The sequence below is a fragment of the Hesperophylax consimilis genome, chromosome 13, assembly GCF_061612785.1.
Source record: "Hesperophylax consimilis isolate HC1 chromosome 13, BYU_Hcon_1.0, whole genome shotgun sequence".
NCBI lineage: Eukaryota > Metazoa > Arthropoda > Insecta > Trichoptera > Limnephilidae > Hesperophylax > Hesperophylax consimilis.
This window is the reverse complement of record NC_142848.1, coordinates 32,055,444-32,071,109: the sequence shown is the minus strand read 5'-3', so window position 1 is coordinate 32,071,109 and position 15,666 is coordinate 32,055,444. Positions and strand designations below refer to the sequence as shown.

At 33.1% G+C, this 15,666-nt stretch overlaps 1 protein-coding gene across 1 annotated transcript in view; it reads left to right on the top strand.

The window, feature by feature from the left end:
- The window catches only part of AkhR (Adipokinetic hormone receptor), a 146,117-nt gene that overhangs the window by 63,030 nt on the left and 67,421 nt on the right, over window positions 1–15,666 (top strand). The window contains exons 2-4 of the mRNA XM_089639016.1: window positions 4,341–4,489; window positions 10,405–10,510; window positions 14,248–14,455. Of these exons, the coding sequence (XP_089495142.1) occupies window positions 4,341–4,489; window positions 10,405–10,510; window positions 14,248–14,455 (463 nt within the window). The remainder of the gene's footprint in view (window positions 1–4,340; window positions 4,490–10,404; window positions 10,511–14,247; window positions 14,456–15,666) is intronic.

Here is a 15,666-nt window from a genome sequence, read left to right as displayed (position 1 = left end):
GGTCCCATTAGCTCAGTTGGTAGAGCGGTGTCCCGGAAAGACAAGGGTCCTGGGTTCGAGTCCTAGATGTGACCGTATCCTTTTCTGATTTTTCTGTTTCAGCTTTTCGTTTAGAAATCGCTAATATTGTCTTCAATGATTTATAATTATATTTTAATTCTAACCGACAATGCACTGTAAAATAAATAGATGTAGCTTGGCTCCGATCCAAAAGAAGTAAGCTTTTATCCACTCTAAGATAAGCTCGGGTCGGGAGCGGAAAGTTGGCGTTGAGCTAAAACCTAATCGACTGTAGCCCACAGATAAGAAATTCAAGTGTTTCAAAGTACAAACTTATAATTATTTTAGATTTAACAGAAATTAAATCTTTTCAGTAACAATATGGTATGAAATTCGAAACCCATCAAAACAATTATTATGGAATAAATAAGTGATAACAAATAACTTTTCTTATGATTTAAGATTTTCGAAGTGAAAATTATTTTTGTGATATATTTTTAGAGTTATTATGATATTGTTCAGGCATATATACCGATAGATATTTTCAAATATTATATCCTACCTACCCGTTCTTATAACCCTGTCACCAGGAGAGGAAAGGTTCGCTAGTACAATTTCTACACCGCCTCTGTAAGGTTGCATTCAAAGTGTTAAGTGCAATTACGCCGTGAGTTTCTTTACGTGCTGGCCAAGAGGAACCTTGAGGACACCATTACCAAGGTAGGACCTTCATTATTCTGGTGGCATCCTCTTATAGATCCCGTTCGTTCCCCTTTCGCTAGACAATATTCAAGGAAGAAATTCGCGGCCGGAAATATATCCGGTTATTTCCAAGAGCTATCGAATCAGCTGTGTTATGCTTCTTCCTTCTTTAGCCAACGTCGTTACAATGTCCAACATCAGGGAATACGTGATTAATTCTTCATGAAAATTTGAAAATTTTCTTCTGAAAATTTCGGCTTATTTTTTTGTAAACCGCGATATTTTTGGAAAATGCTGTGTTATTTTTCAGCGAAAGTCACGGCAAAGGTAATGTTATCTTTTTTTGAAAATCGCAAAACTATTAACAGTGCGCAGCCTTTTCGAATGCTTTTCAAACGTGTCAAAACCATAAGAAATAGTTACAACGTTTAGTATGATTTTTTTTTTAAATCTAAATATCGCGTGAAATATTCACGCTATTCACCAGAATAGCGGGATCAGGCATTCAATTTTAGTTGATCAACTTGAAAGCATATTGATAAGTGTAAATCTTCTTTCAACAAAGTTGATCCAGTTTTTTATTTAGAAGTTTTGTCGTTCAATGAAACTGAACTCGAACAATAGCGATTTTCGCGTAAAAATGACAAAATTCGAGTTTTTCGCAAACGCGAAATATTCAGGTCTGTGGTAATAAATGATAATAATATTAATAATAAAAAGAGACCTTCCAAACAATGCCATAAAAGAAGTAAAAAATATTCTATTCAGAACGTTTCAAATTAAAAAATTCCTTAAACTCCTTATATTACCCAGCTTTATACGAATACTGTAATTTGCTTAGGTAGTAAACACTGTTTACTTTGAAATTTATGAGCCTACATATTTCGGTTCATAAAGAATTGATGGTATTTTAGAATTTTATCTAGCCTATAATTAATTAACCTATATTTAGAAAGAAATATAGTTTTACCCGATAGAAAGATAGTTTTACCCGATTTCCACGGTGATAAAGAATTGATGGTGTTTTAGAATTTAATCTAACCTGTATAGAAAGATAGTTTTAGCCGATTTCTACGGTGATAAAGAATTGATGGTGTGTTAGAATTTCATCTAACCAATATAGAAATATAGTTTTACCCAATTTCTACGGAGATTTGAATTGATGGTATTTTAGAATTTCATCTAACCAATATAGAAAAATAGTTTTACCCGATTACTACGGTGATTTGAATTGATGGTATTTTAGAATTGCATCTAACCAATATAGAAAGATAGTTTTACCCGATTTCTACGGTGATTTGAATTGATGATATTTTAGAATTTCATCTAACCAATATAGAAAGATAGTTTTACCCAATTTCTACGGTGATTTGAATTGATGGTATTTTAGAATTTCATCTAACCAATATAGAAAGATAGTTTTACCCGATTTCTACGGTTATTTGAATTGATGGTATTTTAGAATTTCATCTAACCTAACCTATATAGAAAAATAGTTTTACCCGATTTCTACGGTGATAAACAAATGATGATATTTTAGAATTTCATCTAACCTATGTAGAATGATAGTTTTACCCGATTTCTACGGTGATAAAGAATCAATTCTCCATAACAATATTTTTGTTTACAGATTTTTCTGTGATATTTCTTGCATTCTTTTCCGTGACGTTCAAAACTGTGGGAATTAAATAATGAATTATGAAGCGCACGGTTCGAATAAATTATTTGAACAATTGCAGAGAAAGGGCGAAGCGTTTAGCTGGTTGGATGTCATCCCATATATTACAGACCAGCACATTCTAAAGCATTCAGTCTTTTTGGTAGAAAGTTTTGGGTCAAGGAAGGACAATGCAATTTTAGGTAGGGGAATGATAAATAATCATATTTTCCAGCTGTGGTTCCATGCTGTTTGAGTGAGTGATAAAGTTTTAGATTAAATGAAAAACTTGAAGTTTTATGGTGATATTATGTCTGTAAGGATGTTTGCAGTATTCTGCCTGGAGAGAATGTGTTATCTTTGGGATGCTAAGAGGAGGGTATTTTTAAGGAAAGGAACATCTGGAACGAAAAAGGTATGAGATATGGGTTGTAGGGCAGAGAGAATTTTTTAAGATCCATAAATGTTGTTTCATTGACCCTATATGATATTGATACTATATGAGAAAAAAAATTCACCTGCGATGACATCTTCAGGTGGCGTGGTTAACCTCAAATTTATTAAAAAAATATATTTTTTTACCCAAGAGCTCCGCACAAAGCTCAAATTGAGTAACTTTTATTAATTTTATTTACTTTTTTTATAAGCAATAATTATTAGCCTGAAACACTCATCCACATTGAAAATCTCCTGATAAAAGATACAAGACGCCAATCTTTTATCAGGAGATTTTTCAATGTGGATGAGTGTTACCCTTTGTGCTATGCATAAAAAATCTTGTCTTAAACATTAGTTTACCAAAAAAATAATAATTCATTTTATTTACAATAATTAGAATAAAATAGCTGCTAATACCACTTCATTTTATATATTTTTAATAGATAAAACCAACCAGTTTTGGTTCACCCTGAACCTTCATCAGGGTTATATAAAACATATTATACCATAATGTTTCATCAGGGTTATATAAAAACATATTATACCATAATGTTTCATGAGGGTTATATAAAAACATATTATACCATAATGTTTTTATATAACCCTGATGAAGGATCAGAGTAAACGAAAACCGGTTGGTTTTATATATTGAGAATATATATGCAACAGAGTGGTATTAAAAACAAAGTTATTTTATTCTAATTATTATTATTATTATTATGTATATTATACTGAAAATGTTTGCTAAATGTGAAAATATTATTTATGATGGCTTGATTTTTCACTATTATTGCAACTCATTCTAGTGACTTTAACACAAGAAAAGATTTGTCGTGTCCTATGTTTTGAGAACCAAAATAGTTTAAATAAAAGACTTATTATTTTCCGATTTTATGTCCGGGTTTAATCTACCCCATAGGAAAAACTAAACCCTTCCACACACTTTTCCACAAATGATCATCTAGTCAATCAACATTATGCAAGTGCATTATACATATAAACAAAATAACTACAAAACAATACAAGAACATCACGTCAAATCACCAGAGATCAAATGGGAAAATAATTCACCGACTCCAGATATTTTCATATCAGAGGGTTCGTCTCGGTAGAACTCCTAACAGGGCCTATAAATCCTATTGATCCCTCAACATAAATATTTAAAAAATCTTCGTTATCCTATATGTATTTAAAATGAATCATTTTTGCATTTTTATATATTAATTTTTTGATAGATCTAATACGCCTAAATTTCGAATGAAAAAGCTAGGTATAATGCCAGTAGCCGAAATAACGTAATATTTTTATAGTCTGAGAATGCCAAATTATTTTTATCTCAAAATATAAAATACTATTTGTGAGTGAATAACGATGTATTATTCTTGAATAATGGAAAAAGTGTTACGATTAGAGAAATTTATGAAATATTAACAAAGTTAGAAACACATTGTTGTGTAAAGCGCTCATTAGACTGTTCTCACTCAAATTGAATCTATTTCAGATATCTTAATTACTATGAGTTACAATTGTGTTTATTTTCCAGGTAACATTCCTGATGATGCCGATGGAGATAGCCTGGTCGTGGACGGTCTCCTGGAACGCTGGCGATCTGGTATGCAGGATCATGTCCTTCTTCAAGGTTTTCGGCCTATACCTCTCCAGCTTTGTTCTCATCTGCATCAGCGTTGACAGGTAAAAAAAACACACACAAAACACGTGGCAGTAAATATCCAGATACGCTGAACATCTTTAATATGTACATACAAATTTAAAACACGTCAAATCAGTTCGATTACAAAGACAAGAATCTATTTCAAACAAAAAAATGCATTTTAATTGATACTTCTTTGAGGCGAAGCTTAATGCCAAATCACTATTTTGATTAATCTTGATAACGAATTGGTTTACATTATGAATACAAAAAAATATGATTTATGTAAATTGAAGGTTTTCCTGAGTAGAATACAAATAAATATATAAATTACTCAATAAAAAATATAAATGCAAGCCACTAATAAAAATATTTTTTCAATAGAAATGTATGAACGCATAAAGGGGATAACTTTTAAAAAATTAAGTTTTATAGCTAAGATTATCTGTGACAGTTTCACTTGACTAACTTTTTTACTTTCTTATAAAATTATTTACAAAATATATGTTATTTACAGACTTGGTGGTTACCAATAATTAGAACGCGTGTTCGGTGATAATGTTTATTAACAATTTAGTACGGATTGACTACGTCTATCTTCTGAGCTGTCGGTTGGGTAAAGAGAGCGAGCAGATGCATCCGTCATCTTTTATACCTCTATCTGTCATCTCGCTCTTACACATTCAAAAAGCAGGCGTACCACCTAAAACCTTTCTTACATCCTCCCCTACTAAAATTGAATGCCCCTATCTACATATATTATACCCTATTACTACATATTCATATTACAATTTTATTTTATATATTTCATTTTCTAAACAATTAACACAACATATTTTTTTTAAATTTAACTATCATATGCCGCGTTTCTTTCTGCTTCCCTTCTCTTGTCTCGTCGTCCGTCCACTCCTACTCCTGGACTGCGAAGTACCCTCATCTTGGACGAAGTCTTCCCTGCCATAGGTTAGACCTGAAATATGGAGAAACAGTATTAGAGTCACTTCTATTACGTAACATACCTGAGAGATTAACTTCATCCGTCGACAGTTCCATTGTGTCAGATGTACCGACTTCCGGCTCCCTCCTGCCATGAAACATGTAATTTTTTTATCTGGTCTAAATGTCTTTTCCACACCATATTAGACTTGTTAATTTTTATGAAATATATTTTGCTACCTTTTTTTCAACAATAACCCCAGGGACCCATAACCTATTACCCTGAGCTCTGAAATCTCTAGTCATCACTTTCTGACCTACATTCAAATTTGACTTATTTCTACCCTTATATTGTCTTTTCTGATTGACTTGACTCTGAATAACCTTTTGCTTTACTTCGTGTTGTCGAGTAGAACCTGAACTATTCGTTCTTTCATCAACCTTCCTAGGAATCAGAGAGTCAAATACTGTTCTAATTTTCCTTCCCATTAATAATACAGATGGTTCACACCCTGTTGTTGCATGAACGGTATTTCTATAGTCAGTTAAAAAGTTACCTAACTTTTCTTTATAATCTGAAGGAAATCTAATATTTTTACAAATTTTTTTAAGAAAATTTTTACAGGTTTTAACAGCATTCTCAGCTTGCCCATTGCTACTCGGGTGGTTAACTGGACTAGTGATATGTTCTATCCCATTTTTCTTACAAAAATTTTCAAAATCCTCAGAACAAAAACACGTACCATTATCACTAACTAAAGTTGCTGGAAAACCAAATTGTGAAAATAATCTATGAAGTACTTCAATATTTTCTTTTGAAGACAGACTGTTCACTTCCAGACACTCGATCCACTTCGAAGAAGAGTCTACCACAATTAAAAAAAATTTATTATGTAAGCTACCATGATCAATATGCACCCTGAACCATACTTCAGGTTCATAAGGCCATACTGCTAATGAACTCTTTTGTGATTCTGGTTTAATTTCTAAACAATCTCTACAATTTTCTGTTATTTTCTCCAAATCTTGATTAATTTTTGGCCACCAGACAAAGCTTTTTGCAATGCCTTTAGTCTTAAAAACCCCTAAATGAGATTTGTGTAACATCTTTAAAACTTCTTGTCTTAAAGACTCAGGAATAACAACTCTATGTTGATACAAAATACACCCATTTATCAATGACAATTCTAACCTTTTTTCCCAGAAAACTCTAATAAAATTAACATTCTGTGCCTTTTTTACTGATGCTGGCCAACCCTCGATAAGAAATTGTTTTACTTGACTTAAAATTTCGTCCTTTTCGGTCTCACTTCTTATCACGTCTAAAGACAAATTAAACCCGTTATTTTCAAAATAATTAATGTAACCAGACTCTATATTATCTTCACAGCTAACCTTTTCAATTGGACACCTGCTCAGAAAGTCTGAACAATTATTTTTCGACTTTACGTATTCAATCGTAAAATTGAACGATCCTAACATAACTGCATAACGCTGTAATCTTGACGCCGCAATCTTAGGAATTTCTCTATTCTGACCGAAAATTTTGACCAAAGGCTGGTTATCTACAGCTAAAATAAATTCTCTGCCGTACAAATATTGATAAAACTTCTTAATCCCAAAAATTATAGCTGTTGCTTCAATATCCAAAATCGAATAATTCTTTTCCGCTTTATTTAAAGTTCTGCTTGCGAACCCTATTGGTCTTTCTGAGCCATTCTTAAAGACGTGGATTAAAGTTGCTCCGATTCCATTCATACTTCCATCCGTGACAAGTTTCACAGGAATATTCTCGTCGAAATGCGTTAAAATCCTATCCGAAGTCAATATTTTTTTTATTATCGCAAAACTGTTTTCTTGTTCCGTACCCCTTTGAAACTTAACATCTTTTTTAAGTAAATCGTATAATGGTGACAATATATCTGCCATGTTTGGAATAAAATTACGATAATAACTAACCATACCTAACAAACTTCTCAATTTATTTAAATCACTAGGCGCTGATGCGTTTAAAATGGCTTCTTTATTCCGTTGAATCCCTTGCTCACTTATTTTATAACCTAAAAACTCAATAACTTTTAAATTGAATTCACACTTTTCACTATTCACCGTTAAATTACAACTTTTTAACCTCTCTAAAACGAGACACACGTTTTTTTCTCATCGATTTCATCTTCTCCTATCACAATAATATCATCCAAGTAGAACGTCATGTTCCGTAATCCTGATAAACAATTTGCCATTGCTTTAGCAAAAACTGCTGGCGCTGGTGATAACCCAAACACTAACCGTTTATACTGAAATAATTCCAAGTGGGTATTGATTGTTGTGAAACGTCTACACTCCTTTTTCAAAACAAACTGGTTATATGCGGATTTTAGATCAATTTTGGCAAAAACCTTGCCTCCATTCACTTTGGTTAGTAATTCCTCAATTCTAGGTAACGGATACTTGTCAATTAATAACTGATTATTTACTGTAGATTTATAATCACCACACAATCTAATGCTACCATCTTTCTTGATCACTGGCGCGATTGGACTCGCGAAATCACTATATTGAACTTGCTCTATAATACCGTTAGAAAGTAAATTATTTAATTCGCTTTCAACTTTTTCCTTCAAAGCAAACGGCATTACTCTGTGATTACGAAATATCGGAACGGCAGAATCTTTTAACGTTAAATTCACTTCGTACTTGTTAAACTTTCCTAATTTATCCGTAAAAACTTCTGGAAATTTTTTTACTAATCGCTCCTTTAATGTATTTTGTTTTACACAATTAACGATCCCAGTTATTCCCACGTTAAAGAGATTCATGAAATCACGTCCTAAAATAGATAGAGACGAACTACGGACGACAATAATTTTGAGTCGGTGTCGTAAACCGTTATACTCTAGTATCGGTGTGAAAGTACCTACCACACCAATGAGCGTATTGTCAAAACTCCGTAAGCTCACGTTTTCGTGCAATAACTCAATACTGCTGAATTTATTGAAATAACACTCTTCGGGAATTACGCTACAAGATGCTCCAGAATCTACCATGAATTTATTATTTATTCCGTCGAGTGAAACTTCTATATAATATGGCTCAATACTTAGTACATCACCAACCATTCCATCCGATAACAAAATATTCACGTTTTTACGTGTTGTTACCTGTTTACACTGTTTTGCTAAATGACCCTTAGTACCACAAATTTTACATACATAATTTTTGAATCTACATTCTACCGCCGTGTGATTATTATAACCACAAACCGTACAATTACGCTTTGTAACTTGATGAACCGGCGATCGCGCACGATTATTACTACTGCTTCGCTTGAAACTATATCCATCTCTCTTTTTCACATGCGTATTAGGTGAGATACGACCTCCGCCGACTTTTAAATTAGCTAAAACTCTGTTATCAGCTGATTGAGATTGAGTTGAAGCTACAAGTTCAATACACTCTGCTACTTGCACACATTTTTCGAAAGTATATGACTCACTATCGAGAAATAATTTTTCTCTAATCTTACCGGGTTTACACCTTAAACCTTTAAAAACCGTTAAAACCTTTCTTACAATTTATAAAAAACCTTTTTTTGCTTGAAATCGAACGCTTCTAGACTCCGTTTGTCAAGCGATTTTAATGCCTATTACCTACGATGTAACGTACACCAAGAATATACACATTTTTGGCTTGTAGCTTCCTCTTAAGATTAAAATTTAAAAATTCGTCGTGTTAACTCAGCGGCCATATTTTGTTCATTATTATTGATATACGAAAGTGTGTTTTTGGGTAAACATTTTTTTAAACTTTTATTTAACCCAAATTATGAACCTAAATTAGGGTTTTTGGGTTCAATTGAAATATAATTAACCAAAAACTAGCCTAAAAACCTACTGCCTATGCAAAACGGCGTACACAAAGACATTAAATATTTATATCACTATACTTGCTGTACCCCGCCACACGTTGCTGTAGCTCATTTTGTCTGTGCAGATAGAGAAACAATGGCGCTACTTTTACGTCCAACGGATGGCACTTTTTATAATAAAAAAACATGTTTGTCCAACAGATGGCTCTGTTTTTCAAAAAATCATGTTTTTACCTGTCACAGGTCACATATATATATAAACACACGCGTATTCGAATGCTACGTTGTGTAAAAATTTCAAAGATGGAGAACTTTCTGAGATTTATTATTACAAGTTTAATTTTTAGAACTCCATTTTAATTTAATTTTTTTATGTATTCAATAATGTTGTTATTGGGTTTATAAAAACAGTTTATTTTTAAACAAGTTCTGCTGTGTAATTATTATTACGCGTGACAGTTTGATAATGCCTTCAGAGAGCGAATCAGCTGTCACGCGTAATAATAATTACGCAGCAGAACTTGTTTAAAAATAAACTGTTTTTATAAACCCAAAAAAAAAATTATTGAATATGATAAAAAATAATAAATAAAATTAAAAAATAAAATAAAACTTACTGAGATTTAAGATTTTGAAAAAACATTTACATTTTTATTTAAATAGATTAATTTCAATGAAATAGTTATTTAATTGCATTATTGTGGCTGTTTGATGTCTGAATGGTGGTTAAATTTACTACATATAAATATTAAGGTACATCCGATCGGGTTAAAATCAGTGGTAAAAATGGCACTATTGATGTTATTTTAGCTGAAAATATTTTTTTGTTTAATTCGAAAATTCGATTTTATAATGAAAATTTTCAGGAAATTCGTGCGGCACACGGCCAAACTGAGATTTCCTGAAAAATCTTCATCCAAAAAACCGATTTTAGAAAAAATTCTCACTTTCGTAGGATGGATTCATACGTACGTACGATTCCTTTTACCCGATTACCCCTTTTCTCCTTTCTTACATTAAATACCATCCCCAAGGATAACATAGGCTCTGAGTGAAATTATTTTTCTCAGGGCTGCCTGTGTGAAGTGAATGTTCGAAAACCTATTTGCTATAGTTGAGAGTAATTATTTGATTTACGTATTATATCTGCAGATACTATGCAGTTCTGAAGCCCCTGCAGCTAAGTGGGGGAGAACGGAGAGGCAAGGCGCTACTGACAGCAGCCTGGATTTCCTCGGCGATCTGCAGTGCTCCGCAGGTATGTCCTGTCTATCAAATACTCAACTAACCTTCACACTTCTTGCTTCATTCACAATCATGCATCTCAAGCTATTATATTATTCTGACCATTAAATCAATCTTCAAGCATTGTATCTCTATTTAATTTCATGTTCCTAATAGACACACACGTACTAAAATTATCTTTCACTGAAACAATAATGTCAATATCAATTCGCTTATGAACACCCTTATACCAAACATACATAGCTAAGTAACTTATACGCAGAAGCAGCAGATATTTTTTTATAGAACCGAAAAACTTTAAAAAAATCATATCACATTTTTTAAAATATTTATTAGTTAAAATTTTGTTTCCTACAGCGTTATTGTAAATTTTAGTTTTACAATTTAGGTATCGTAGTATTTTCACACTGCAAAATTTTTATGTAATCCTTTTTATGTTAAAAATATTTTTTTCATAAACTTGTACCTTAAATAAATACACAAATAATTTTTATGCCAGAAGCACTTTTTGTATCTTCAGTAATGTACTGAAATATAATTTATTAGAAATTCGTTGTTACGGGAATGTGATGACAACCAGTAGCGGCTCGTGACTTTTGAATGTACTAGAATGCTAATATTAAATAAAATGGCATTATTGATGTTTTTGTAGCCCGAAACATTTTTTTCGAAAATTCAATGTTTTTATGAAGATTTTCAGGAAATTTCAGTTTTCAGGAAATCTTCATTCAAAAATCTAATTTTCAAAAAAAAAAAAATTTGGCTATTACATAAATAATGCCATTTTATTTTTTATTGGCACTTTATTACTCTTAAAATTCACGTGCTGCCACTGATGACAACAAAACCTCTATTGGTCTACCACTTATCCTCTCAATATCTTAGCCACAGAAATTCTCAAAATTTCCGCCAATAATACTAAAGATTTCAGCAACTTAACTTTTTGGAATACATTCAACAAATCCTACTTGAAACGTACCAATTTAAGAATTCCGCATCTGGAAGTAACCCTCCGAACTCGTAAAGTTTAGCCTTCAAATCAATTCGTGGAATTCGTCTACTCACGTTATAAAAATACACGCCGTATTTTCTGAGGCGAATGAATTATATTATATGTAATAGAACACTGTAAGTCCAACTAATTGGTTTCCCGTCTTGCCTTTGTAAAACTTTCCTTATCAATATAAATTTTAAAAAATTAAATCAGATTTTGCAAAACTCATTTCGATTATAGAATTTGAAAGAAAAACTCATGTTTAGGGATCGGAACTGTCAGAAACATTTTTATGCTTTCAATAAATGGCGTAAAACTTGAGTGCTGTAATGCTATTTTTAATGTATGATTAATTCCAAGCGAGTTTGCATAAAAATTTTCAACGAAATGATTGATTAGGGTAATCGCCGCAAAAATATACCAATCTACAGTTTTTCCAATTAGACAACTCAAGTTAGAGTGATCTAGAGCGTCAATTCTTCGCCTTTTCAAATACAGACTAAATATTATGAGAGATTTTAAGAGGAAGCTACAAGCCAAAAATGTGTTTATTTTTGGTATACCTTATATCGAAGGTAATAGGCATTAAAATCGCTTGACAAACGGAGTCTAGGAGCGTTCGATTTCAAGCAAAAAAGGGTTTTTATTTATTTTGTAAATAATTTTATAAGAAAGCAAAAAAGTTAATCAAGTGAAACTGTCACAGACTAAGCTATAATACTGTATTTTTTAAAAGTTGTTTCCTTTACGCGTTCATACATTTCTATTGAAAAAATATTTTTTTTAGTAGTTTACATTTATATTTTTTATTGAGTAATTTAATTATTTTATTTGTATTCTACTCAAGCGAAATGATAGGAAAACTTTCAATTTATCTAAAACATATTTTTTAGTATTCATAATGTACACCAATTCGTTATAAAGATTGATCAAAATAGGGATTTAGCATTAAGCTTCGTCTTCACTATTCAACCAGGTCTTCAACAAACTTAACCCTAAACATGGGCTAAAACGCTGCACCCACGGACAAAGATCATTTGAGTACTATTACATTAAACTGTATAACTGCATGCCACCATTAGTAGCTCTATTCTTGCCATCTATTTTAAAAAATAATTCTGATAATTCACCAATAGATAAACTAAAAAAAACAGATAACAGAATTGATGAATATTAAACCCTTACAATTTTTTCCAAAACCTAACTAACTAACCAAGGGATAGGCTGAGAGGACGGACCGCCAAAAAACTCGGTCTTGGCACACACTTCTTGCCTCATTCACATTCATACATCGTCTCATACATACTCTTCTATTATTCTGACTCTTGACATGGCTCGACTCGAGTATCTGATTCACTTGATCATGCCATGAATTCCTCGGGCGTCATGACTTTATTCGCTCATTTGCTCTACATGCCCAAACCATCTAAGCGTCCCTTTCTTAATCTTACTCATTACGCTTACATGCGCCTTGCACTCTTTGCGGATCTCCACATTCCTCACACGATCATACATGGTTTTACCACACGTACGCCCCAGGGATCTCATTTCAACAGCATTCTCAATCTAATTTCATCCTTTCTTTGCCAGTTCCATGCCTCACTTCCATACATCAGGGTAGGTACCAGCACTCCATTGTGGACTGCTAACTTCTCTTCTTTGGACAATTTTTTTGCCAGCGCCAACTGCGTTCAGTCCTCCATTATTACCTATTCACCCTAACTCAAAGATAACCCAATTTAATTAGCATGTATATTCTGTTTTTAGTTCTACTAAATAGATTATTGTTGTATAATCAATAAATAATTATAAAAACTTGCATCCATTCCAAGATTGATGAAATTACGTACAGTTAACCTTCAAAATAAGAGAAACGTGTATGTCTACATGAGATTATCGAAAACCACCCCATCCCTTAAAGCCTGATGAAATTTTGCACACTTAACGTTCAAAAATAATAAAAAAATATTTTTTAATCTGAAATTGCACTAAAGTCTCAACCATCTGGAGCTATTGAGACTATGGCATCCCCAATTGGGGTATGTTGTGAGGCTTAATATAGTGAAGAGGGTAAGTAGATGGGGAAGAGGTAGATGGGGAAGTACCTGTTTATTCAGATCTGGTCACCAAACCCGGCCAATACCCATTTCAAGCAACGTTAACATGGTGGTCTTACACCAGGGTGACTGAGAGTATCGTCCACTCTGTGTCACATCGAGGACCTCTAAAGAAGGAGGTAGCGTAACACGGCATAATACCCCAAAAATAAAAAAAAAAACAAAACTGTGGTATTACCCATATTCACCCATTTCACACAATGTCTAAATAGTATAAAATAATGGCGATATCCGCGTTTGTCTGTTTGTGCGCTTAGTTCTTCTAAAATGCATAACGGAATATAATAGGGTTTTCACTATCATTTAGAGATTTTTTTCCGGAAGGTTTACATATATAATACATGCATATTATATTTATAGGAATTAGTGAAAAGTCGATGTTTGGTAATCAGGTCAAGATGAAGTCGTAAAAATATTTCTTCAGACACTACATTGTTAATGCTGGCTAAAACTTAAGAGATACATCAAAATAAGGTAGTACGGAATTGTACATCTTAAAATGGCCTACAGAAAAGTCCATGGTGTTATATGTCTATCTCTTAAGGATAACCCCCAGCAACGCCGGGTAAACAACAGCTAGTTTTTTTTTTAATACTTTTAGTTCTAATGAAGTAAATCATGGTTTTAATTTCCCGACAGATTGCAATATTCCACGTGGAGCGGCACCCCAACGTGACGTGGTACGAGCAGTGCGTGGCGCTCCACGCCTTCAGCACCCCCACTCAGGAGCTGGCCTACTCGCTGCTGAACCTGGCTCTCATGTATGCTGCTCCACTGGTGGCCATCCTCTTCTGCTATGCGTCCATTCTCAGGGAGATCATCAGGAGGTCGAGGGACTCCCTTGACGGTAAGGAGCATTACATTTTTTATGTGAATACCGCACAACAGTCCCAACTGCCCCCAACCGTCTGGAGCAATTAAGACTATGGATTCCCTAATCGGAGTATGTTGTGAGGCTTAAGGTAGTGAGGAGGATAAGGAATTCCTGACTATTCAAATCTGGTCACCAAACTTAGCTAAAGCCATTTCAAGCAACGTTTCATCTCTGATTAGTGCACGGAGAAAAAATACTGATTTATTTATTTATTAATTTTCGGGAAATAGACGTAAGTATTATACACGGTGTCCGGAAACTCGTAGTACAAGCGGGAAACTGGAGAATCTACACCACATGGGGAACCCAAAAAAACATAAAGTTTTTTGATTTGAGCATTTTCAAAAAAAAAAAAAACAAAAAAAAAAATATTTTAGGGTTAAAGTTTTTTCTGGTGTTTAGGGTTGAATAACAGATGTTTTAACCCTGCAGAGCAGAAATATTTTATGATTACACCGGGTTAAATGAAGGGTGATTTCAAAATAATGCTTCAAATCCGAGTTTCTTCATTTGTTTTACTTTCAAATAGTTTCAATTAGTTGGGTACTTTGATCTTCAGTAATAATTTATAAGAATTTGATAAAAAAAAAAAAAAAAAATAAAGTTCAAACTCGATTTACTCGATAACGAAAGCTCAAATAAAAAAAAAATATACTACAAAATCGACTCCAAATGTGATGTAGATTCACCAGTTTCCCGCTTGTACTACGAGTTTCCGGACACCCTGTATAGCCAAAATAAAGCCAATTATGGATTTCCTCCTTGTGACTCTACTTCTACTGAGACAGCATAATAAGAAATAAGTAAATTAAATTTGTAAGAAAGGAATATGAATTAAAAAATATATACAAAAAAAATACAGTGTGTGGCAAGCCTACGCACGACGGAAGTGAAACTTTTAATATTCTCTCTTTTCATTTCATCCTCTCTTTTTTTCTGTCTATTGACATATTTATAAGTAGCATGTGATAAAAAAAATAAAAGTTATAAAAATATGGGATTCGAACCCGGGTCCTGCATAACGAGTGTCGAACGCTCTGCCTCTAGACCGCGAGGAGAGGTATCTCGCGCGACGAGAACCGCGTATACAAAGTGTACTCCTCAATTGACTTGACAAATTTTCGTTTTCAAACACGGAAAATGAATAATATCACATAACGTCTCGTTAACGCTTTATGTAGGGT